Source organism: Carcharodon carcharias (assembly GCF_017639515.1).
Source record: "Carcharodon carcharias isolate sCarCar2 chromosome 27 unlocalized genomic scaffold, sCarCar2.pri SUPER_27_unloc_10, whole genome shotgun sequence".
NCBI classification, from domain to species: Eukaryota; Metazoa; Chordata; class Chondrichthyes; order Lamniformes; family Lamnidae; genus Carcharodon; species Carcharodon carcharias.
The window spans coordinates 411,145-433,186 of record NW_024470625.1 but is presented as its reverse complement, the minus strand read 5'-3'; the positions used below and the strand labels follow the sequence as shown (position 1 = coordinate 433,186).

Sequence of the window (22,042 nt, the reverse complement as noted above, 5' to 3'; positions counted from 1 at the left end):
GGGTCGGGGGGTCAGCGTTCGAGGTTGGGCGGGTCGGGGGGTCAGCGTTCGAGGTTGGGCGGGTCGGGGGGGTCAGGGGTCAGCATTCTAGGTTGAACGGGTCAGGAGTCGAGGGTCAGCATTCGAGGTTGGATAGAGGGGGGGGTGGTCAGGGGTCAGCGTTGGAGGTTGGGGGGGTCGGGGGGTGGGGGGGGAGACAGGGGTCAGTGTTCGATGTTGGGCGGGTCGGGGGTCAGCGTTCGAGGTTGGATGGGTCGGGGGTCAGGGGGTCGAGGGGTCAGTCTGTGCCCGCCGTGGCCGCCACCTCGCGGTAGAAGCGGGCGGTGAAGTCGGGCGCCAGGTCCTCGAGCCTGGCCACCAGGACGTTGCGCTCCATCTCCGTCCAGCCCTCGAACCAGCGGTCCCAGAGCCGCAGCTGGCACTGGAAGAGGCTGGGGGGCCGCTCCGACAGGCCCAACCCACCCAGGGCATCCAGCAGCGTCCAGACCTTGCCCGGCACCGCCCTCCTCACCAGCTGGCCCAGGAAGACCTCCCGCTGGGCCGGACTCCAGCCGGTGAACCAGTGCAGCACGCAGCGGACCTCCTGGGATGTCACGTAGGAGCTCGGCGGAGGGAGGGGGCCAGAACCACCTGTCTCACACATCCCTCCCCCGATCGGCTGTGGGGGGGGACCAAAGTGGGGGGTAGAGAGAGAGAGAGAGAGAGAAGGGGGGCAGAGAGAGAGAGAGAGAGAAGGGGGGCAGAGAGAGAGAGAGAGAGAGAGAGAAGGGGGGCAGAGAGAGAGAGAGAGAGAGAGAAGGGCAGAGAGAGAGAGAGAGAGAGAGAGAAGGGGGGCAGAGAGAGAGAGAGAGAGAAGGGGGGCAGAGAGAGAGAGAGAGAGAGAGAAGGGGGGCAGAGAGAGAGAGAGAGAGAGAAAACACATTAGAACGTGTCCATTAGGACCACGAATCAACCATTCAGCCACCCCACCAACTCAGCCAGCACCCTCCCCACCCTTACAGAGATAGGGAGGGGTGTAGGGGCTGGAGGAGGTTACAGAGATAGGGAGGGGTGTAGGGGCTGGAGGAGGTTACAGAGAGAGGGAGGGGTGTAGGGGCTGGAGGAGGTTACAGAGATAGGGAGGGGTGTAGGGGCTGCAGGAGGTTACAGAGATAGGGAGGGGTGTAGGGGCTGGAGGAGGTTACAGAGATAGGGAGGGGTGTAGGGGGCTGGAGGAGGTTACAGAGATAGGGAGGGGTGTAGGGGCTGGAGGAGGTTACAGAGATAGGGAGGGTTGTAGGGGCTGGAGGAGGTTACAGAGATAGGGAGGGGTGTAGGGGCTGGAGGAGGTTACAGAGCGAGGGACTTTTGTAGGGGCTGGAGGAGGTTACAGAGATAGGGAGGGGTGTAGGGGGCTGGAGGAGGTTACAGAGATAGGGAGGGGTGTAGGGGCTGGAGGAGGTTACAGAGATAGGGAGGGGTGTAGGGGCTGGAGGAGGTTACAGAGAGAGGGAGGGGTGTAGGGGCTGGAGGAGGTTACAGAGATAGGGAGGGGTGTAGGGGCTGCAGGAGGTTACAGAGATAGGGAGGGGTGTAGGGGCTGGAGGAGGTTACAGAGATAGGGAGGGGTGTAGGGGGCTGGAGGAGGTTACAGAGATAGGGAGGTGTGTAGGGGCTGGAGGAGGTTACAGAGATAGGGAGGGTTGTAGGGGCTGGAGGAGGTTACAGAGATAGGGAGGGGTGTAGTGGCCTGGAGGAGGTTACAGAGTGAGGGACTTTTGTAGGGGCTGGAGGAGGTTACAGAGATAGGGAGGGGTGTAGGGGGCTGGAGGAGGTTACAGAGATAGGGAGGGCTGTAGGAGGTTACAGAGTGAGGGACTTTTGTAGGGGCTGGAGGAGGTTACAGAGATAGGGAGAGTTGTAGGGGCTGGAGGAGGTTACAGAGATAGGGAGGGGTGTAGGGGCTGGAGGAGGTTACAGAGATAGGGAGGGGTGTAGGGGCTGGAGGAGGTTACAGAGATAGGGAGGGCTGGAGGAGCTTACAGAGATAGGGAGGGCTGGAGGAGCTTACAGAGATAGGGAGGGCTGGAGGAGCTTACAGAGATAGGGAGGGGCGTAGGGGGCTGGAGGAGGTTACAGAGATAGGGAGGGGTGTAGGGGCTGGAGGAGGTTACAGAGATAGGGAGGGGTGTAGGGGGCTGGAGGAGGCGACAGAGATAGGGAGGGGTGTAGGGGCTGGAGGAGGTTACAGAGATAGGGAGGGGTGTCGGGGCAGGAGGAGGTTACAGAGATAGGGAGGGGTGTAGGGGGCAGGAGGAGGTTACAGAGATAGGGAGGGCTGGAGGAGGTTACAGAGATAGGGAGGGGTGTAGCGGCTGGAGGAGGTTACAGAGATAGGGAGGGGTGAAGGGGCTGGAGGAGGTTACAGAGATAGGGCGGGGTGTAGGGACAGGAGGAGGTTACAGAGATAGGGAAGGGTGTAGGGGCTGGAGGACGTTACAGAGATAGGGAGGGGTGTAGGGGTTGGAGGAGGTGACAGAGTTAGTGAGGGGTGTAGGGGGCTGGAGGAGGTTATAGAGATAGGGAGAGGTGTTGGGGCTGGAGGAGGTTACAGAGATAGGGAGGGCCGTAGGGGCTGGAGGAGGTTACAGAGATAGGGAGGGGTGTAGGGGCTGGAGGAGGTTACAGAGATAGGGAGGGGTGTAGGGGCTGGAGGAGGTTACAGATATAGGGAGGGGTGTAGGGGCTGGAGGAGGTGACCGAGATAGGGAGGGGTGTAGTGGCTGGAGGAGGTGACCGAGATAGGGAGGGGTGTAGGGGTTGGAGGAGGTGACCGAGATAGGGAGGGGTGTAGGGGTTGGAGGAGGTGACCGAGATAGGGAGGGGTGTAGGGGTTGGAGGAGGTGACAGAGATAGGGAGGGTTGTAGGGGCTGGAGGAGGTGACAGAGATAGGGAAGGCTGTAGGGGCTGGAGGAGTTTACAGAGACTGGGAGGGTTGTAGGGGGCTGGAGGAGGTTATAGAGATAGGGAGGGTTGTTGGGGCTGGAGGAGCTTACAGAGATAGGGAGGGTTGTAGGGGCTGGAGGAGGTTACAGAGATAGGGAGGGGTGTAGGGGGTTGGAGGAGGTTACAGAGATAGCGAGGGCCGTAGGGGCTGGAGGAGGTTACAGAGATAGGGAGGGGTGTAGCGGGATGGTGGAGGTTACAATGATAGGGAGGGGTAAAGTTGCTGGAGGAATTTACGGAGATAGGGAGAGGCATAGGGCCTGGAGGACGTTACAGACATAGGGAGGGGTGTAGGGGCTGGAGGAGGTTACAGAGATAGGGAGGGGTGTAGGTGATGGAGGAAGTTACAGAGATCGGGAGAATTGTAGGTGCTGTAGGTGGCTACAGAGATAGCGAGGGGTGTAGGGGATGGAGGAGGTTACTGAGATAGGGAGGGGTGTAGGGGACGGGAGGAGGTTACAGAGATAGGGAGGGGTGTAGGGGCTGGAGGAGGTTACAGAGACAGGGAGGGGTGTAGGGGCTGGTGTAGGTTATTGAGATAGCGAGGGCCGTAGGGGCTGGAGGAGGTTACAGAGATAGGGAGGGGTGTAGCGGGCTGGTGGAGGTTACAATCATAGGGAGGGGTAAAGTGGCTGGAGGAGTTTATGGAGATAGGGAGGGTGTAGGGCCTGGAGGACGTTACGGACATAGGGAGGGGTGTAGGGGCTGGAGGAGGTTACAGAGATAGGGAGGGGTATAGGGGCTGGAGGATGTTACAGAGATAGGGAGGGCTGTAGGGTCTGGAGGAGGTTACAGAGATTGGGAGGGGCGGAGGGGCTGGAGCAGGTTACAGTGATAGGGAGGGGTGTAGGGGCTGGAGGAGGTTACAGAGATAGGGAGGGGTGTAGGGGCTGGATGTGGTTACAGAGATAGGGAGGGGTGTAGGGGCTGGAGGAGGTTACAGAGATAGGGAGGGCTGGAGGAGCTTACAGAGATAGGGAGGGCTGGAGGAGCTTACTGAGATAGGGAGGGTTGTAGGGGCTGGATGAGGTTACACAGATAGGGAGGGTTGTTGGAGCTGGAGGAGGTTACAGAGATAGGGAGGGGTGTAGGGCGTTGGAGGAGGTTATAGAGATAGGGAGGGTATAGGGGCTGGAGGAGGTTATAGAGATAGGGAAGGGTGTAGGGGCTGGAGGAGGTTACAGAGATAGGGAGGGGTGTAGGGGGCTGGAGGAGGTTGCAGAGATAGGGAGGGGTGTAGGGGCTGGAGGAGGTTGCAGAGATAGGGAGGGGTGTAGGGGCCGGAGGAGCTTACAGAGATAGGGAGGGGTGTAGTGGCTGGAGGAGGTTACAGAGATAGGGAGGGGTGTAGGGGGTTGGAGGAGGTGACCGAGATAGGGAGGGGTGTAGGGGTTGGAGGAGGTGACAGAGATAGGGAGGGTTGTAGGGGCTGGATGAGGTTCTGGAGATAGGGAAGGTTGTAGGGGCTGGAGGAGTTTACAGAGACAGGGAGGGTTGCAGGGGGCTGGAGGAGGTTATAGAGATAGGGAGGGTTGTTGGGGCTGGAGGAGCTTACAGAGATAGGGAGGGTTGTAGGGGGTTGGAGGAGGTTACAGAGATAGCGAGGGCCGTAGGGGCTGGAGGAGGTTACAGAGATAGGGAGGGGTGTAGCGGGATGGTGGAGGTTACAATGATAGGGAGGGGTAAAGTTGCTGGAGGAATTTACGGAGATAGGGAGGGGCATAGGGGCTGGAGGAGGTTACAGAGATAGGGAGGGGTGTAGTGTCTGGAGGAGGTTACAGAGATAGGGAGGGGTGTTGGGGCTGGAGGAGGTTACAGAGATAGGGAGGGGTGTAGGGGCTGGAGGAGGTTACAGAGATAGGGAGGGGTGTAGGGGCTGGAGGAAGTTACAGAGATCGGGAGAATTGTAGGTGCTGTAGGTGGTTACAGAGATAGCGAGGGGTGTAGGGGCTGGAGGAGGTTACAGAGATAGGGAGGGGTGTAGGGGACGGAGGAGGTTACAGAGATAGGGAGGGGTGTAGGGGGCTGGAGGAGGTTACAGAGATAGGGAGGGTTGTACGGGCTGGAGGAGGTTACAGAGGTAGGGAGGGGTGTAGGGGGCTGGAGGAGGTTACAGACATAGGGAGGGGTGTAGGGGCTGGAGGAGGTTACAGAGATAGGGAGGGTTGCAGGGACTGGAGGAGGTTACGGAGATAGGAAAGGTTGTTGGGGCTGGAGGAGGGTACAGAGATAGGGAGCCCTGTAAGGGCAGGAGGGAGTTATAGAGAGACAGAGCGGTGTAGGGTGCGAGGAGGTTACAGAGATAGGGAGGGGTGTAGGGGCTGGAGGAGGTTACAGAGATAGGGAGGGGTGTAGGGGCTGGAAGAGGTTTCAGAGATTGGGAGGGGTGTAAAAGCTGGAGGAGGTTAAAGAGGTAGCGAGGGGTGTAGAGGGCTGGAGGAGGTTACTGAGATAGGGAGGGGTGTGGGGTCTGGAGGAGGTTACAGAGACAGGAAAGGTTGTTGGGGCTGGAGGATGTTACAGAGATAAGGAGGGCTGTAGGGGCTGGATGAGATTGCACAGATAGGGAGGGTTGTAGGGGCTGGAGGAGGTTACAGAGATAGGGAGGGTTGTTGGAGCTGGAGGAGGTTACAGAAATACGGAGGGGTGTAGGGGGCTGGAGGAGGTTATAGAGATAGGGATGGGTGTAGGGGGCTGGAGGAGGTTACAGAGATAGGGAGGGGTGTAGTAGCTGGAGGAGGTTACAGAGATAGGGAGGGCTGTAGGGGCTGGAGGAGGTTACAGAGATAGGGAGGGGTGTAGGAGCTGGAGGAGGTTACAGAGATAGGGAGGGGTGTAGGAGCTGGAGGAGGTTACAGAGATAGGGAGGGGTGTAGGGGCTGGAGGAGGTTACAGAGCTTGTGAGGGCGGTAGGGGACTGGAGGTTACAGAGATAGGGAGGGGTCTAGGAGCCTGGAGGAGATTACAGAGATAGGGAGGGTTGTTGGGGCTGGAGGAGGTTACAGAGATAGGGAGGGGTGTAGGGGGCTGGAGGAGGTTACAGAGATAGGGAGGGCTGTAGGGGCTGGAGGAGGTTACAGAGATAGGGAGGGGTGTAGGGGCTGGAGGAGGTTACAGAGATAGGGAGGGGTGTAGGAGCTGGAGGAGGTTACAGAGAAAGGGAGGGTTGTTGGGGCTGGAGGAGGTTACAGAGATAGGGAAGGGTGTAGGGGCTGGAGGAGGTTACAGAGATAGGGAGGGCCGTAGGGGCTGGAGGAGGTTACAGAGATAGGGAGGGGTGTAGGGGCTGGAGGAGGTTACAGAGATAGGGAGGGTTGTAGGGGCTGGAGGACGTCACAGAGATAGGGAGGGGTGTAGGGGCTGGAGGAGGTTACAGAGATAGTGAGGGGTGTAGGGGCTGGAGGAGGTTACAGAGATAGGGAGGGGTGTAGGGGCTGGAGGAGGTTACAGAGATAGGGAAGGGTGTAGAGGCTGGAGGAGGTTACAGAGATAGGGAGGGGTGTAGGGGCTGGAGGAGGTTACAGAGATAGGGAGGGGCGTCGGGGCTGGAGGAGGTTACAGAGATAGGAAGGGGTTTAGGGGCTGGAGGAGGTTACAGAGATAGGGAGGGGTTTACGGGCTGGAGGAGGTTACAGAGATAGGGAGGGGCGTCGGGGCTGGAGGAGGTTACAGAGATAGGAAGGGGTTTAGGGGCTGGAGGAGGTTACAGAGATAGGGAGGGGTGTAGGGGCTGGAGGAGGTTACAGAGATAGGGAGGGGCGTCGGGGCTGGAGGAGGTTACAGAGATAGGAAGGGGTTTAGGGGCTGGAGGAGGTTACAGAGATAGGGAGGGGTGTAGGGGCTGGAGGAGGTTACAGAGATAGGGAGGGGTGTAGGGGCTGGAGGAGGTTACAGAGATAGGGAGGGGTGTAGGGGCTGGAGGAGGTTACAGAGATAGGGAAGGGTGTAGAGGCTGGAGGAGGTTACAGAGATAGGGAGGGGTGTAGGGGCTGGAGGAGGTTACAGAGATAGGGAGGGGCGTCGGGGCTGGAGGAGGTTACAGAGATAGGAAGGGGTTTAGGGGCTGGAGGAGGTTACAGAGATAGGGAGGGGTTTACGGGCTGGAGGAGGTTACAGAGATAGGGAGGGGCGTCGGGGCTGGAGGAGGTTACAGAGATAGGAAGGGGTTTAGGGGCTGGAGGAGGTTACAGAGATAGGGAGGGGTGTAGGGGCTGGAGGAGGTTACAGAGATAGGGAGGGGCGTCGGGGCTGGAGGAGGTTACAGAGATAGGAAGGGGTTTAGGGGCTGGAGGAGGTTACAGAGATAGGGAGGGGTGTAGGGGCTGGAGGAGGTTACAGAGATAGGGAGGGTTGTAGGGGATGGAGGGGGAAGAGGGATATGGATTACAAGACAAAGCTCGGGAGTGAGTTCGGTAGCACAGTGGGGGGGGGGATGCTGACACAGGGGCCGGTGTGAGTTTGGACACCGTGGTGGGGGTGGGGGGGGGGGGGGTAAGAGCAGCTTGGAGCAGTCGAGTTTGGACGTCACGAGGGGGGTGAATGAGGGCTTCAGCAGCAGATCAGCCGGGACAGGGGTGCGGTCGTGTGACGTTACGGAGGTGGGAATCAGCCGGCCCCCGGGCTGATGAGGGCACGACGTGGGAAGCTCAACTCGAGGTCAAATGGTACGCCAGTGGTCGTGCGGGGAGAGACCGGTTTAATCTCAGACCGTCGCCGTTTAGGGGACGGCATCGGTAACTTGGGAGCGGAGTCCAGAGCGGGGGCCGAAAAAGGCAACTTCAGTCTTCCCGCCATTCAATCGGAGGAAATCTCTGCTCCTTGGGGAACGACCGTCCGTCAGATAAGCGGGTCGACAATTTGGAGAGTGGAGGAGTTTAGGGAGGCAGGGGTGCAGACCAGCTGAATGTTGGCGGTATACATGGGAAAAATCACGCTGTGCCTTCGGATGATATAACTGAGGGGCAGCGTGTAGATGAGAAAGATCACGGTGGGGGGGACCAAGGATCGATCTTTGGGGGGGGGGGGTCATCAGAGGTTACGGTGATGGGGCAGGAAGTGAAGCTGGTCATTCTCCCTTGGATGGAGACAGGAACTGTGCATGGTGCTCCGAGTGTGGTCTAACCGAGGGGGATACGGAGACCGGAACTGTGCACGGTGCTCCCAGTGTGGTCTAACCGAGGGATACGGAGACTGGAACTGTGCATGGTGCTCCCAGTGTGGTCTAACCGAGGGATACGGAGACCGGAACTGTGCACGGTGCTCCGAGTGTGGTCTAACCGAGGGGGATACGGAGACCAGAACTGTGCACGGTGCTCCGAGTGTGGGCTAACCGAGGGGGGATACGGAGACCGTAACTGTGCACGGTGCTCCGAGTGTGGGTCTAACCGAGGGGGATACGGAGACCGGAACTGTGCACGGTGCTCCGAGTGTGGTCTAACCGAGGGGGGATACGGAGACCGTAACTGTGCATGGTGCTCTGTGTGTGGTCTAACCGAGGGGAATATGGAGACCGGAACTGTGCACGGTGCTCCGAGTGCGGTCTAACCGAGGGATACGGAGACTGGAACTGTGCACGGTGCTCCGAGTGCAGTCTAACCGAGGGGGATTCGGAGACCGGAACTGTGCACGGTGCTCCGAGTGTGGTCTAACCGAGGGGGGATACGGAGACCGTAACTGTGCATGGTGCTCTGTGTGTGGTCTAACCGAGGGGAATATGGAGACCGGAACTGTGCACGGTGCTCCGAGTGCGGTCTAACCGAGGGATACGGAGTCTGGAACTGTGCACGGTGCTCCGAGTGCAGTCTAACCGAGGGGGATTCGGAGACCGGAACTGTGCACGGTGCTCCGAGTGTGGTCTAACCGAGGGGGGATACGGAGACCGTAACTGTGCATGGTGCTCCGTGTGTGGGTCTAACCAAGGGAAACGGAGACCGGAACTGTGCACGGTGCTCTGAGTGTGGGTTTTACCGAGGGGGATACGGAGACCGGAACTGTGCACGGTGCTCCGGGTGTGGTCTAACCCAGGGGGATACGGAGACCGGAACTGTGCACGGTGCTCCGAGTGTGGTCTAACCGAGGGGGATATGCAGACCGGAACTGTGCACGGTGCTCCGAATGTAGTCTAACTGAGGGGGATACGGAGACCGGAACTGTGCACGGTGCTCCGAGTGTGGTCTAACCGAGGGGGTTACGGAGACCGGAACTGTGCACGGTGCTCCGAGTGTGGTCTAACCGAGGGGGATACGGAGACCGGAACTGTGCATGGTGCTCCGAGTGTGGTCTAACCGAGGGGGTTACGGAGACCGGAACTGTGCACGGTGCTCCGAGTGTGGTCTAACCGAGGGGGTTACGGAGACCGGAACTGTGCACGGTGCTCCGAGTGTGGTCTAACCGAGGGGGATATGGAGACCGGAACTGTGCACAGTGCTCCGAGCGTGGTCTCAGCGAGGGGGTTACGGAGGCCGGAACTGTGCACGGTGCTCCGAGTGTGGTCTCAGCGAGGGGGATACGGAGACCGGAACTGTGCACGGTGCTCCGAGTGTGGTCTAACCCAGGGGGATACGGAGACCGGAACTGTGCACGGTGCTCCGAGTGTGGTCTAACCGAGGGGGTTACGGAGACCGGAACTGTTCACGGTGCTCCGAGTGTGGGTCTAACCGAGGGGGATATGCAGACCGGAACTGTGCACGGTGCTCCGAGTGTGGTCTAACCGAGGGATACGGAGACCGGAACTGTGCACGGTGCTCCGAGTGTGGTCTAACCGAGGGGGATACGGAGACCGGAACTGTGCACGGTGCTCCGAGTGTGGTCTAACCGAGGGAAAAGGAGACCGGAACTGTGCACGGTGCTCCGAGTGTGGTCTAACCCAGGGGGATACGGAGACCGGAACTGTGCACGGTGCTCCGAGTGTGGTCTAACCGAGGGGGTTACGGAGACCGGAACTGTGCACGGTGCTCTGAGTGTGGGTCTAACCGAGGGGGATATGCAGACCGGAACTGTGCACGGTGCTCTGAGTGTGGTCTAACCGAGGGGGTTACGGAGACCGGAACTGTGCACGGCGCTCCGAGTGTGGTCTAACCGAGGGGGTTACGGAGACCGGAACTGTGCACGGTGCTCCGAGTGTGGTCTAACCGAGGGGGATATGGAGACCGGAACTGTGCACCGTGCTCCGAGTGTGGTCTCAGCGAGGGGGTTACGGAGACCGGAACTGTGCACGGTGCTCCGAGTGTGGTCTAACCAAGGGGGATACGGAGACCGGAACTGTGCACGGTGCTCCGAGTGTGGGTCTAACCGAGGGGGATACGGAGACCGGAACTGTGCACGGTGCTCTGAGTGTGGTCTAACCGAGGGTTACGGAGACCGGAACTGTGCACGGTGCTCCGAGTGTGGTCTCAGCGAGGGGGATACGGAGACCGGAACTGTGCACGGTGCTCCGAGTGTGGGTCTAACCGAGGGGGTTACGGAGACCGGAACTGTGCACGGTGCTCCGAGTGTGGTCTAACCGAGGGGGATATGGAGACCGGAACTGTGCACGGTGCTCCGAGTGTGGGTCTAACCGAGGGGGATACGGAGACCGGAACTGTGCACGGTGCTCCGAGTGTGGTCTAACCGAGGGGGTTACGGAGACCGGAACTGTGCACGGTGCTCCGAGTGTGGTCTAACCGAGGGGGATATGGAGACCGGAACTGTGCACAGTGCTCCGAGCGTGGTCTCAGCGAGGGGGTTACGGAGGCCGGAACTGTGCACGGTGCTCCGAGTGTGGTCTAACCGAGGGGGATACGGAGACCGGGACTGTGCACGGTGCTCCGAGTGTGGTCTAACCGAGGGGGATACGGAGACCGGAACTGTGCACGGTGCTCCGAGTGTGGTCTAACCGAGGGGGATATGCAGACCGGAACTGTGCACGGTGCTCCGAATGTAGTCTAACTGAGGGGGATACGGAGACCGGAACTGTGCACGGTGCTCCGAGTGTGGTCTAACCGAGGGGGATACGGAGACCGGAACTGTGCACGGTGCTCCGAGTGTGGTCTAACCGAGGGGGATACGGAGACCGGAACTGTGCACGGTGCTCCGAGTGTGGGTCTAACCGAGGGGGATACGGAGACCGGAACTGTGCACGGTGCTCCGAGTGTGGTCTAACCGAGGGGGTTACGGAGACCGGAACTGTGCACGGTGCTCCGAGTGTGGTCTAACCGAGGGGGATATGGAGACCGGAACTGTGCACAGTGCTCCGAGCGTGGTCTCAGCGAGGGGGTTACGGAGGCCGGAACTGTGCACGGTGCTCCGAGTGTGGTCTAACCGAGGGGGATACGGAGACCGGAACTGTGCACGGTGCTCCGAGTGTGGTCTAACCGAGGGATACGGAGACCGGAACTGTGCACGGTGCTCCGAGTGTGGTCTAATCGAGGGGGATACAGAGACCGGAACTGTGCACGGTGCTCCGAGTGTGGTCTAACCGAGGGGAATACATGGACCGGAACTGTGCACGGTGCTCCGAGTGTGGGTCTAACTGAGGGGGACACGGAGACCGGAACTGTGCACGGTGCTCCGAGTGTGGTCTAACCGAGGGATACGGAGACCGGAACTGTGCACGGTGCTCCGAGTGTGGTCTAACCGAGGGGGTTACGGAGACCGGAACTGTGCACGGTGCTCCGAGTGTGGTCTCAGCGAGGGGGTTACGGAGACCGGAACTGTGCACGGTGCTCCGAGTGCGGTCTAACCGAGGGGGATACGGAGACCGGAACTGTGCACGGTGCTCCGAGTGTGGTCTAACCGAGGGGGTTACGGAGACCGGAACTGTGCACGGTGCTCCGAGTGTGGTCTCAGCGAGGGGGGATACGGAGACCGGAACTGTGCACGGTGCTCCGAGTGTGGTCTCAGCGAGGGGGTTACGGAGACCGGAACTGTGCACGGTGCTCCGAGTGCGGTCTCAGCGAGGGGGGATACGGAGACCGGAACTGTGCACGGTGCTCCGAGTGCGGTCTAACCGAGGGGGTATGAAGTTAAGACGCAGATGAACTGCGGGGAGCTCCGAATGGCTGGCCAAGTTGGAGGGGCTGAATGGCCTCCTCCTGTTGCTGTTCATTTTGCTGCTGCTTGATGAGAAGGGGGACACTCTTACCCCCTTTGCTTTTTAATAAACTAACGAGGCTGCTCCTGTTTTCTGTGATCCGAAACCCTCCAGTCTCTGACTGCTCATGGTGGAGGGAGAGGGAAGGAGGGAGGAAGAGGCAAGGGGGTATGGCGTCCCCCTTTAAGGCGAGTCGCACTAAGGGGGCCGCTTTTCCGCGTTGGGCCCCGCCCCGCGACGGAAGGAGCCGAAGGCTTCCGGAAGCAGCCGAAGCACGGACGGTTAGGATGAGTGAGGGTGCGAGCCAGTCGGTCGGGACCGGAAGTAGCCTCCCTTACCGGAAGTGAAGGGCCGGCGAGGGGCCCAACCCCCCCACCACCGACCGGAAACGGTCGAAACCCTAACCGGAAAGGGCTGAAATGCCAATATTAAATTTAACCAAAATAAAAATAATAAATAAAGACGGAAATGTCCGAGATTTGGGGAGGGGGGGGGGGGAGAACCGAGCGAGGGGGGTTGATGGAGTAAAGCTTCCCGCATTTAAAAATCGAATCAAAACAAACCCAGGTGACGGAAATTACCGAGTGGTTCCGGAAATCGCCGAAGGTTCGACCCGCGTCGGGAACCGTCAAGTCACCGCCAGTGAGCGATGTGAAGATGGCGGATGAGGTGTCAAGCTTTGAAAATAAATATAAATATAAAATATAATCCACTAGTAGCAAAAAAGCAAAATAAACCGCGGGTTGAATTGGAGGTAAGACCTCGTCGGTGCACGGCTCCCTCCGGCGGGAGCCGAAGGTGTCCGGAAACGGCCGAGGTCGGGGGTGACTGTGACGTCACTGGCACCGCCCCCTCCTTCGCAGCTGAAATGTTGGGGGTGGGGGCTGGGCGGTGCGTTTGACAGCGGGCGTCCGGCAAGAGTCGGCGGCGCTGACGTCACTTACCCCGCCCCCTCCCTTGGGTCGGGCCACCCGAGTGGGGCCGAAAGGTTCCGGAAATGGCCGAGGTCCCCCGGCGGGGGAGACGGTGATTGTCAATTGTGTTTCTCTCCACCACCAACCCCCCCCCCCCCACAACCACAACAAAATGTTCAGGAAGGAGGGACAGACCAAAGGGCATCGGTCAAGAATCGGCGGCGCTGACGCCACTTGCCCCGCCTCTTTCCCCCCCCTCGGGTCGGGCCGCCCAACGTCCTGGAGCACGTCGTCCCTGGCCCCGCCCCTTACGTCCTGGAACACGTCGTCCCTGGCACCGCCCCTTACGTCCTGAACCATATCCTCTCTGGCCCCGCCCCCCCCCGAGCCGGACGGACAGAGCCGAAGCGGATCCGATGAGAGCCGAAAGCCCCCGCCCCGCCCACCGGCTTCCGGAAAGAGCCGAAGCGAACGCGCCAGCGATGATGATGACGACGACGACGACGACGACGACGTTGGTAGCAGCAGCAGCGGCGGCGACGGCGACGACGACGGCGGCCTTGGACTCCGCCCCCCCTTCTTTCCCCTCCCCCACCCCCCCGGACAACCCGAGAGCGGGGGAAAGAGAAGGCAACATGGCGGATCTGGAAGACGTGACTCTGGACGGGAAGGAGCTGCAGAAGCTGCGGGTGACTGACCTGAAGGCGGCCCTGGAGGAGCGGGGCCTGGCCAAGAGCGGCTCCAAGAACGCGCTGATCAAGCGGCTGAAGGGGGTGAGGTGGTGGGGGCGGGAGGCACGGGATGCGGGGAGGAGGAGGCCCCGCCGCCGTCCCCGGGCTGCCTTTAACGGCCGCTCCCGCTTGTTTGTGTCGCGAGGGCGGGTGGAGGGGGGAGGGGGAGGGGGGAGGGGGTCGGTCCAATGATGACGGGTCTCTCTCTCCCCCCCCCTCCCCCTATATTTTTTTTTGCCCCGCTGGGCGCCTGCGCAGTCAGACCTGTGGGGTGAGGTGGTGCCGTCCCTTACCTGGTGCGCCTGCGCTATGCTGTAGGGTGGGGAGGGGGGGGAAAATGGCGATCCCGCGCCTGCGCGTTCGTCCATGCCGGGAGGCAAGGGCGCCGGCGGCCGGCTGGCTGGTGGAAGCGTCCCTTTCGGGCGGGGCGGGGCGGAGGGAGCAGCACTGCGCCTGCGCACTCAGACCCATCTGGTGCAAAGAGGTGTTTGGATGGAGGGAGGGAGGGAGGGAGGGAGGGGGGGGTGGCTGACCAATCAGGAAAGGCCAGGAACTCCCATCTCCCGCCCAAGGCCATCACTGGCTAACCAATCAGGGGAGGCCATCACTGACTGACCAATCAGGGGAGGCCATGACTGACTGACCAATCAGGGGAGGCCATCACTGACTGACCAATCAGGGGAGGCCATCACTGACTGACCAATCAGGGGAGGCCATCACTGACTGACCAATCAGGGGAGGCCATCACTGACTGACCAATCAGGGGAGGCCATCACTGACTGACCAATCAGGGGAGGCCATCACTGACTGACCAATCAGGCAAGGCCAAGCCCCCCCCCCTCCCCCCCAAGGGCATCACTGACTGACCAATCAGGAGAGGTCACCTCCTCGTTTCCCTGCCCCTCCAAAGACCTTTACTGACCGAATAACCAATTAGTAGTGGCTGGCTCACAAAGGGTGGGCAGGCAAGCGGCAATGCAGTTTCATACAGAGAAGTGTGAGGGTGATGCATTTTGGCAGGAGGGACAGGGAGAGGAAATATAGACTCAGTGGCAGATTTCTGAAGAGTGTTCAGGGACAGAGGGAGCTGGGGTGTCATGTCCATCGATCTTTGAAGGTGGCAGGACAGAGCGAGAGAGCGGGGTTAGCAAAGCAGATGGGACCTGGGGCTTCATCAACAGAGGCATTGAGTCCAAAAGCTGAGGTGTTACACTGAACCTTTATAAAGCTCTGGTAAGGACACAACTAGAGAATTATACCCAGGTCTGGTCACCCCCACTATAGGAAGGACACGAGGGCCCTTGAGAGGGTGCGGAGAGAGATTGACCGGAATGGTTCCAGGGATGTGGTTGACTCTTAACTGCCCTCTGAACGAGGACAATTAGGGGATGGGCAATAAATGCTGGCATAGTCAGCGACACCCATGTCCGAATGGACTTCTCCTGTGCCCAAATGACTTGGTGATTCTATGACCCTTTGTTTTTTTGAACCTATGCAATTCTCTGGTCCTCTGGTACCACCCCTGCATCTAATGAAAGATTAAGGCCAGCACTTAGTCAACTTAACACCCTTGCTTCCCTTAATATTCGGATGCATCCCAACTGGTCTTGGTGGGTTACCAACTTTAACCGCAGCCCGCCTTTCCCAACTGCTCCTCTTCATCGGTATGTCGATGATGTAAAAGTAGGAAAGCAAGCTGTGAGGAGGATACAAAGAGCCTGCACAAGGACGTGGGTCGGTTGAGCGACAGGGCAAAAATTTGGCAGATGGAGTATAACATGGGAAACTGTGAAGTCGTTGGCTTTGGCAGGGAGAACAGAAAAGAGGGAGCGTTATTTCAATGAAGGGAGAGACTGCGGAACTCCGAGGTACGGAGGGATCTGGGCGTCCTGGTGCATGAATCCCAAAAAAAGTTAGTACGCAGATGCAGCGAGTGGTTAGGAAGGTAGATGGAACCCAGGCCTCGATTGCGAGGGGGATGCAGAATAAAAGTCGTGGAAGTCTTTCTAGAGCTGTCCAGGGTGTTGGTAAGACCGCACCTGGGAGTGCTGTGGACAGTTTCGGTCTCTTGACTTAAGGAGGATCTACTTGTGTTGGAGGTCGTTCAAAGGTTCACTCGGCTGATTCCTGGGGCGAAAGGGTTGTCTTGTGAGGAAAGGTTGGACGTGTTGGGCCTATACTCATTGGAGTATAGAAGAATGAAAGGTGATAAGACCATTAGACATAGGAGCAGAAATGAGGCCATTCAGCCCATCGAGTCTGCTCCGCCATTCAATCATGGCTGATACGTCCCTCAACCCCATTCTCCTGCCTTCTCCCCGTAACCTTTGATCCCCTTACCAATCAAGAGCCTATCTATCTCGGTCTTAAATACACTCAGTGACCCGGCCTCCACAGCCTTCTGTGGCAATGAATTCCATAGATTCACCACTCTCTGGCTAAAGAAGTTTCTCCTCATCTCTGTTCTAAAAGGTCTTCCCTTTACTCTGAGGCTGTGCCCTCGGGTCCTAGTCTCTCCTACTAATGGAAACATCTTCCCCACGTCCCACTCTATCCAGGCCTTTCAGTATTCTGTAAGTTTCAATCAGATCCCCCCACCCTCATCCTTCTAAACTCCATCAAGTATAGACCCAGAGTCCTCAAATGTTCCTCATATGTTAAAGCCTTTCATTGCTGGGATGGTTCTCGTGAACCTCCTCTGGACCCTCATCAGGGCCGGCACATCCTTCCCTGAGATACGGGGCCTAAAATTGCTCACAATATTCTAAATGTGGTCTGACCAGAGCCTTATATAAAGCCTCAGCAGCACATCCCTGCTTTTATATTCTAGTCCTCTCGAAATAAATGCCAACATTGCATTAGCCTCCCTAACTACCGACTCAACCTGCGAGTTAACCTCAAGAGAATCCTGGACTCTGACTCCCAAGTCCCTCTGCGCTCCAGATTTCTGATCATCTTGAAATACATATGATTCTGAGAGGGGGCTCGACTGGGTAGATGTGAGATGTTGTAGGGGAGCCTAGATCTAGGGGACACAGGTTCAGAATAAGGGGTGTCCCGTTTAAGACGGAGATGAGGAATTTTCTCTCTCAGGGGGTCGTTGCTCTGTGGAAGTCTCTTCTCCAGAGAGCAGTGGAGGGCTGGTCACTGACTCTATTTGAGGCTGAGTGGGACAGATTCTTGGTGAACAAGGGGGGGTTCAAGGGTTATAGGAGGTAGACAGCAAAGTGGAGTTAAGGCCACAGTCAGATTAGCCTGGATTGTACTGACTGGCGCAGCAGGCTCAAGCGGCCGAATGGTCTACTCCTACACCTATTGTTAACGTTCTCACCTTGGTCAGTTACTCCAAACTCTCTCTGTTCCTCGACACGTCACAGAATCCTACCATTTATGGTACCTTGCTCCCTCTGCCAAAATGCATTGTCTCATTTTATTCATTCATTCTTGCAATGTGGGGGTCGCTGGTCTGGGCCCAGCATTTATTGCCCATCCCTAGCTGCTCCTTGAGAAGGTGGTGGGTGAGCTGCCTTCTTGAACTGCTGCAGCCCCTGTGGTGTAGGTACACCCACAGTGCTGTTAGGGAGGGAGTCCCAGGATTTTGTCCCCTGTGGTGTAGGTACACTCACAGCGCTGTTAGGGAGGGAGTTCCAGGATTCTGTCCCCGTTGTGTAGGTACACCCACAGTGCTGTTAGGGAGGGATTTCCAGGATTTTGTCCCTGTGGTGTAAGTACACCCACAGTGCTGTTAGGGAGGGAGTTCCAGGGTTTTGTCCCCTGTGGTGTAGGTACACCCACAGCGCTGTTAGGGAGGGAGTTCCAGGATTTTGTCCCTGTGGTGTAGGTACACCCACAGTGCTGTTAGGGAGGGAGTTCCAGGATTTTGTCCTCTGTAGTGTAGTTACACCCACAGCGCTGTTAGGGAGGGAGTTCCAGGATTTTGTCCCGTGTGGTGTAGGTACACCCACAGTGCTGTTAGGGAGGGAGTTCCAGGATTTTGTCCCTGTGGTGTAGGTACACCCATGGCGCTGTTAGGGAGGGAGTTCCAGGATTTTGTCCCTGTGGTGTAGGTACACCCACAGTGCTGTTAGGGAGGGAGTTCCAGGATTTTGTCCCTGTGGTGTAGGTACACCCACGGCGCTGTTAGGGAGGGAGTTTCAGTATTTTGACCCTGTGGTGTAGGTATACCCACAGCGCTGTTAGGGAGGGAGTTCCAGGATTTTGTTCCGTGTGGTGTAGGTACACCCACAGTGCTGTTCGGGAGGGAGTTCCAGGATTTTGTCCATGTGGTGTAGGTACACCCACAGTGCTGTTCGGGAGGGAGTTCCAGGATTCTGTCCCTGTGGTGTAGGTACACCCACAGTGCTGATAGGGAGGGATTTCCAGGATTTTGTCCATGTGGTGTAGGTACACCCACAGTGCTGTTAGGGAGGGAGTTCCAGGATTTTGTCCCTGTGGTGTAGGTACACCCATGGTGCTGTTAGGGAGGGAGTTCCAGGATTTTGTCCCTGTGGTGTAGGTACACCCACGGCGCTGTTAGGGAGGGAGTTCCAGTATTTTGTCCCTGTGGTCTAGGTACACCCACGGTACTGTTAGGGACGGAGTTCCAGGATTTTGTCCGTGTGGTGTAGGTTTACCCACAGCGCTGTTAGGGAGGGAGTTCCAGGATTTTGTCCCCGTGTGGTGTTGGTACACCCACAGTGCTGTTAGGGAGGGAGTTCCAGGATTTTGTCCCTGTGGTGTAGGTACACCCACAGTGCTGATAGGGAGGGAGTTCCAGGATTTTGTCCCTGTGGTGCAGGTACACCCATGGCGCTGTTAGGGAGGGAGTTCCAGGATTTTGTCCCTGTGGTGTAGGTACACCCACAGTGCTGTTAGGGAGGGAGTTCCAGGATTTTGTCCCTGTGGTGTAGTTACACCCACAGTGCTGTTAGGGAGGGAGTTCCAGGATTCTGTCCCCGTTGTGTAGGTACACCCACAGTGCTGATAGGGAGGGATTTCCAGGATTTTGTCCCTGTGGTGTAGGTACACCCACAGTGCTGTTAGGGAGGGAGTTCCAGGATTTTGTCCTCTGTAGTGTAGTTACACCCACAGCGCTGTTAGGGAGGGAGTTCCAGGATTTTGTCCCTGTGGTGTAGGTACACCCATGGCGCTGTTAGGGAGGGAGTTCCAGGATTTTGTCCCTGTGGTGTAGGTACACCCACAGTGCTGTTAGGGAGGGAGTTCCAGGATTTTGTCCCTGTGGTGTAGGTACACCCACGGCGCTGTTAGGGAGGGAGTTTCAGTATTTTGACCCTGTGGTGTAGGTATACCCACAGCGCTGTTAGGGAGGGAGTTCCAGGATTTTGTTCCGTGTGGTGTAGGTACACCCACAGTGCTGTTCGGGAGGGAGTTCCAGGATTTTGTCCATGTGGTGTAGGTACACCCACAGTGCTGTTCGGGAGGGAGTTCCAGGATTCTGTCCCTGTGGTGTAGGTACACCCACAGTGCTGATAGGGAGGGATTTCCAGGATTTTGTCCATGTGGTGTAGGTACACCCACAGTGCTGTTAGGGAGGGAGTTCCAGGATTTTGTCCCTGTGGTGTAGGTACACCCATGGTGCTGTTAGGGAGGGAGTTCCAGGATTTTGTCCCTGTGGTGTAGGTACACCCACGGCGCTGTTAGGGAGGGAGTTCCAGTATTTTGTCCCTGTGGTCTAGGTACACCCACGGTACTGTTAGGGACGGAGTTCCAGGATTTTGTCCGTGTGGTGTAGGTATACCCACAGCGCTGTTAGGGAGGGAGTTCCAGGATTTTGTCCCCGTGTGGTGTTGGTACACCCACAGTGCTGTTAGGGAGGGAGTTCCAGGATTTTGTCCCTGTGGTGTAGGTACACCCACAGTGCTGATAGGGAGGGAGTTCCAGGATTTTGTCCTCTGTGGTGTAGTTACACCCACGGTGCTGTTAGAGAGGGAGTTCCAGGATTTTGTCCCCTGTGGTGTAGGTACACCCACAGCGCTGTTATGGAGTGTGTTGCAGGATTTTTGACCCAGTGACAGTGAAGGAACGGTCGATATATTTCCAAGTCGGATGGTGAGGGGCTCGGAGGTGAACTTCCAGGTGGTGGTTTTCTCCATGTGTCTGCTGCCCTTGTCCTTCTGCATGGTAGTGGTCGTGAGTTTGGAAGGTGCTGTCGAAGGAGCCTTGGTGAATTCCTGCAGTGCATCTTATAGATGGTACACACACTGCTGCTACTGTGCATTGGTGGTGGAGAGAGTAAATGTTTGTGGATGTGGTGCCGATCAAGTGGGGCTGCTTTGTCCTGGACAGTGTCGAGCTTCTCGAGTGTTGTGGGAGCTTCACTCATCCAGACGAGTGGGCTGTATTCCATCACAATCCTGACTTGTGCCTTGTAGATGGTGGACAGGCTTTGGGGAGACAGGAGGTGAGTTACTCTCCGCAGGATTCCCAGCCTCTGACCTGCTCTTGTAGCCGCAGTATTTATATGGCTGGTCCCCAGTTCAGTTTCTGGTCAATGGTAACCCCCAGGATGTTGATAGTGGGGGATTCAGTGATGGTAATGCCATTGAACGTCAAGGGACAATGGTTAGATTCTCTCTTGTTGGAGATGGTCATTGCCTGACACTTGTGTGGTGTGAATGTTATTTACCACTTGTCAGCCCTGAGCCTGGATATTGTCCAGGTCTTGCTGCATTTAGACTGATTGATGTAGTATTGGTGAACAGGGAGATGGTGGAATAGTGGTTATTTCACCGGGCGAGTGTCCAGAGGCCCAGGGTAATACTCTGGGGGTGGCGGGGGAACGGGACACAGGTTCAAATCCCACCACGGCTGGTGGAATTTAAATTTGGTTAATAAAAATCTGGAGTGTCAAAGCTAGTCTCAGTAATGGAGACGATGAAACCACTAGTGCCCAAACTGGGAGATCTGGCCCCACAGACTAGTCAAGCAACAGCCTGACATAGTCATCCTCACGGTATCATACCTTACAGATAATGTCCCAGACACCACCATCACCACCCCCGGGTATGTCCTGTCCCAGCAGCAGGACAGACCCAGCAGAGATGGTGACACAGTGGTATACAGTCGGGAGGGAGTTGCCCTGGTAGTCCCCAACATCGACTCCGGACCCCATGAAGTCTCACGGCATCAGGTCAAACATGGGCAAGGAAACCTCCTGCCGATGACCACGTACCGCCCTCCCTCAGCTGATGGGTCAGTGCCCCTCCATGTTGGAGATCATCACTGAGGGCGGCGAGGGCACAGAACATGCTCTGGGTGGGGGACTTCACTGTCCATCACCAAGTGTGGCTTGCTATCACCACTACTGACCAAACTTAAACCTTAAAGGTCACACCTGCTAGTCTGGGCCTGTGTTAGGTGATCGGGAAACCAGCAAGAGGGAAAAGCCTTCTTGACCCTCACCCTCACCAACCTGCCTGTCAGAGATGCATCCGTCCATGACAGTGTCGGTAGGAGTGACCACCGCGCAGTCCTTGTGGAGACGAAGTGCTGCCTTTGCGTTGAGTGTTGTGTAGCACTACCACCGTGCTAAATGGGATAGATTTTGAACAGATCTGGCAACTTAAGACTGGGCACCCATGAGGCATTGTGGGCCATCAGCAGCAGCAGAATTGTATTCGAACACAATCTGTAACCTCACGACCCAGCATATCCCCCCTACTCTACCATTACCATCAAGCCAGGGGGTCAACCCTGGTTCAATGAAGAGCACAGGAGAGCATGGCAGGAGCAGCACCAGGCATACCTAAAAATGAGGTGTCAACCCAGTGAAGCTATAACGCAGGACTACTTGTGTGCCAAACAGCATTAGCAGCAAGCGATAGACTGAGCTAAGCGATCCCACAACCAACGGATCAGATCTAAGCTCTGCGGTCCTGCCACATCCAGTAGTGGATGGTGGTGGACAATTAAACAACTCACTGGAGGAGGAGGCTCCACAAATATCCCCATCCTCAATGATGGGGGAGCCCAGCACATCAGTGCAAAAGATAAGGCTGAAGCATTCGCAACAATCTTCAGCCAGAAGCGCTGAGGGGACGATACCATCTCAGCCTCCCCCGGGGGTTCCCATCATCACAGATGCCAGTCTTCAGCCAATTCGATCCACCCCACGTGATATCAAGAAACGGCTGAAGGCACCGGATACTGCAAAGGCTCCGGGCCCTTACAATATTCCGGCAATAGTACTGAAGGCTTGTGCTCCAGAACTTGCCGCGCCCCTAACCAAGCTGTTCCAGTACAGCTACAACACTGGCATCTACCCGGCTATGTGGGAAATTATTAAAATCAATTGTGAGAGACAGGATAAAGTGTCACTGAG

The 22,042-nt window shown here is 57.4% G+C and overlaps 1 protein-coding gene across 2 annotated transcripts; it reads right to left on the bottom strand.

The window, feature by feature from the left end:
• Positions 1–37: 37 nt before the first annotated feature.
• On the bottom strand, positions 38–13,860 carry c27h14orf119 (chromosome 27 C14orf119 homolog). Of its 2 annotated transcripts, none has more exons than XM_041180954.1 (3): positions 13,669–13,860; positions 12,638–12,733; positions 38–658 (listed from the first exon to the last, which is right to left on the bottom strand). In XM_041180954.1, the coding sequence occupies exon 3, from the start codon at positions 641–643 to the stop codon at positions 278–280; it is 366 nt and encodes a 121-aa protein (XP_041036888.1). In that variant the 5' UTR covers positions 644–658; positions 12,638–12,733; positions 13,669–13,860; the 3' UTR covers positions 38–277. The 2 variants fall into 2 exon arrangements, with proteins under 2 accessions (XP_041036888.1, XP_041036889.1); XM_041180955.1 differs by lacking the exon at positions 13,669–13,860 and adding an exon at positions 12,818–12,875.
• Between the last annotated feature and the right edge of the window lie 8,182 nt (positions 13,861–22,042).

Coding starts and splice junctions, on each gene's coding strand:
- c27h14orf119 (XM_041180954.1), bottom strand. CDS start 643: ATGTGTGAGACAGGTGGTTCTGGCCCCCTCCCTCCGCCGAGCTCCTAC.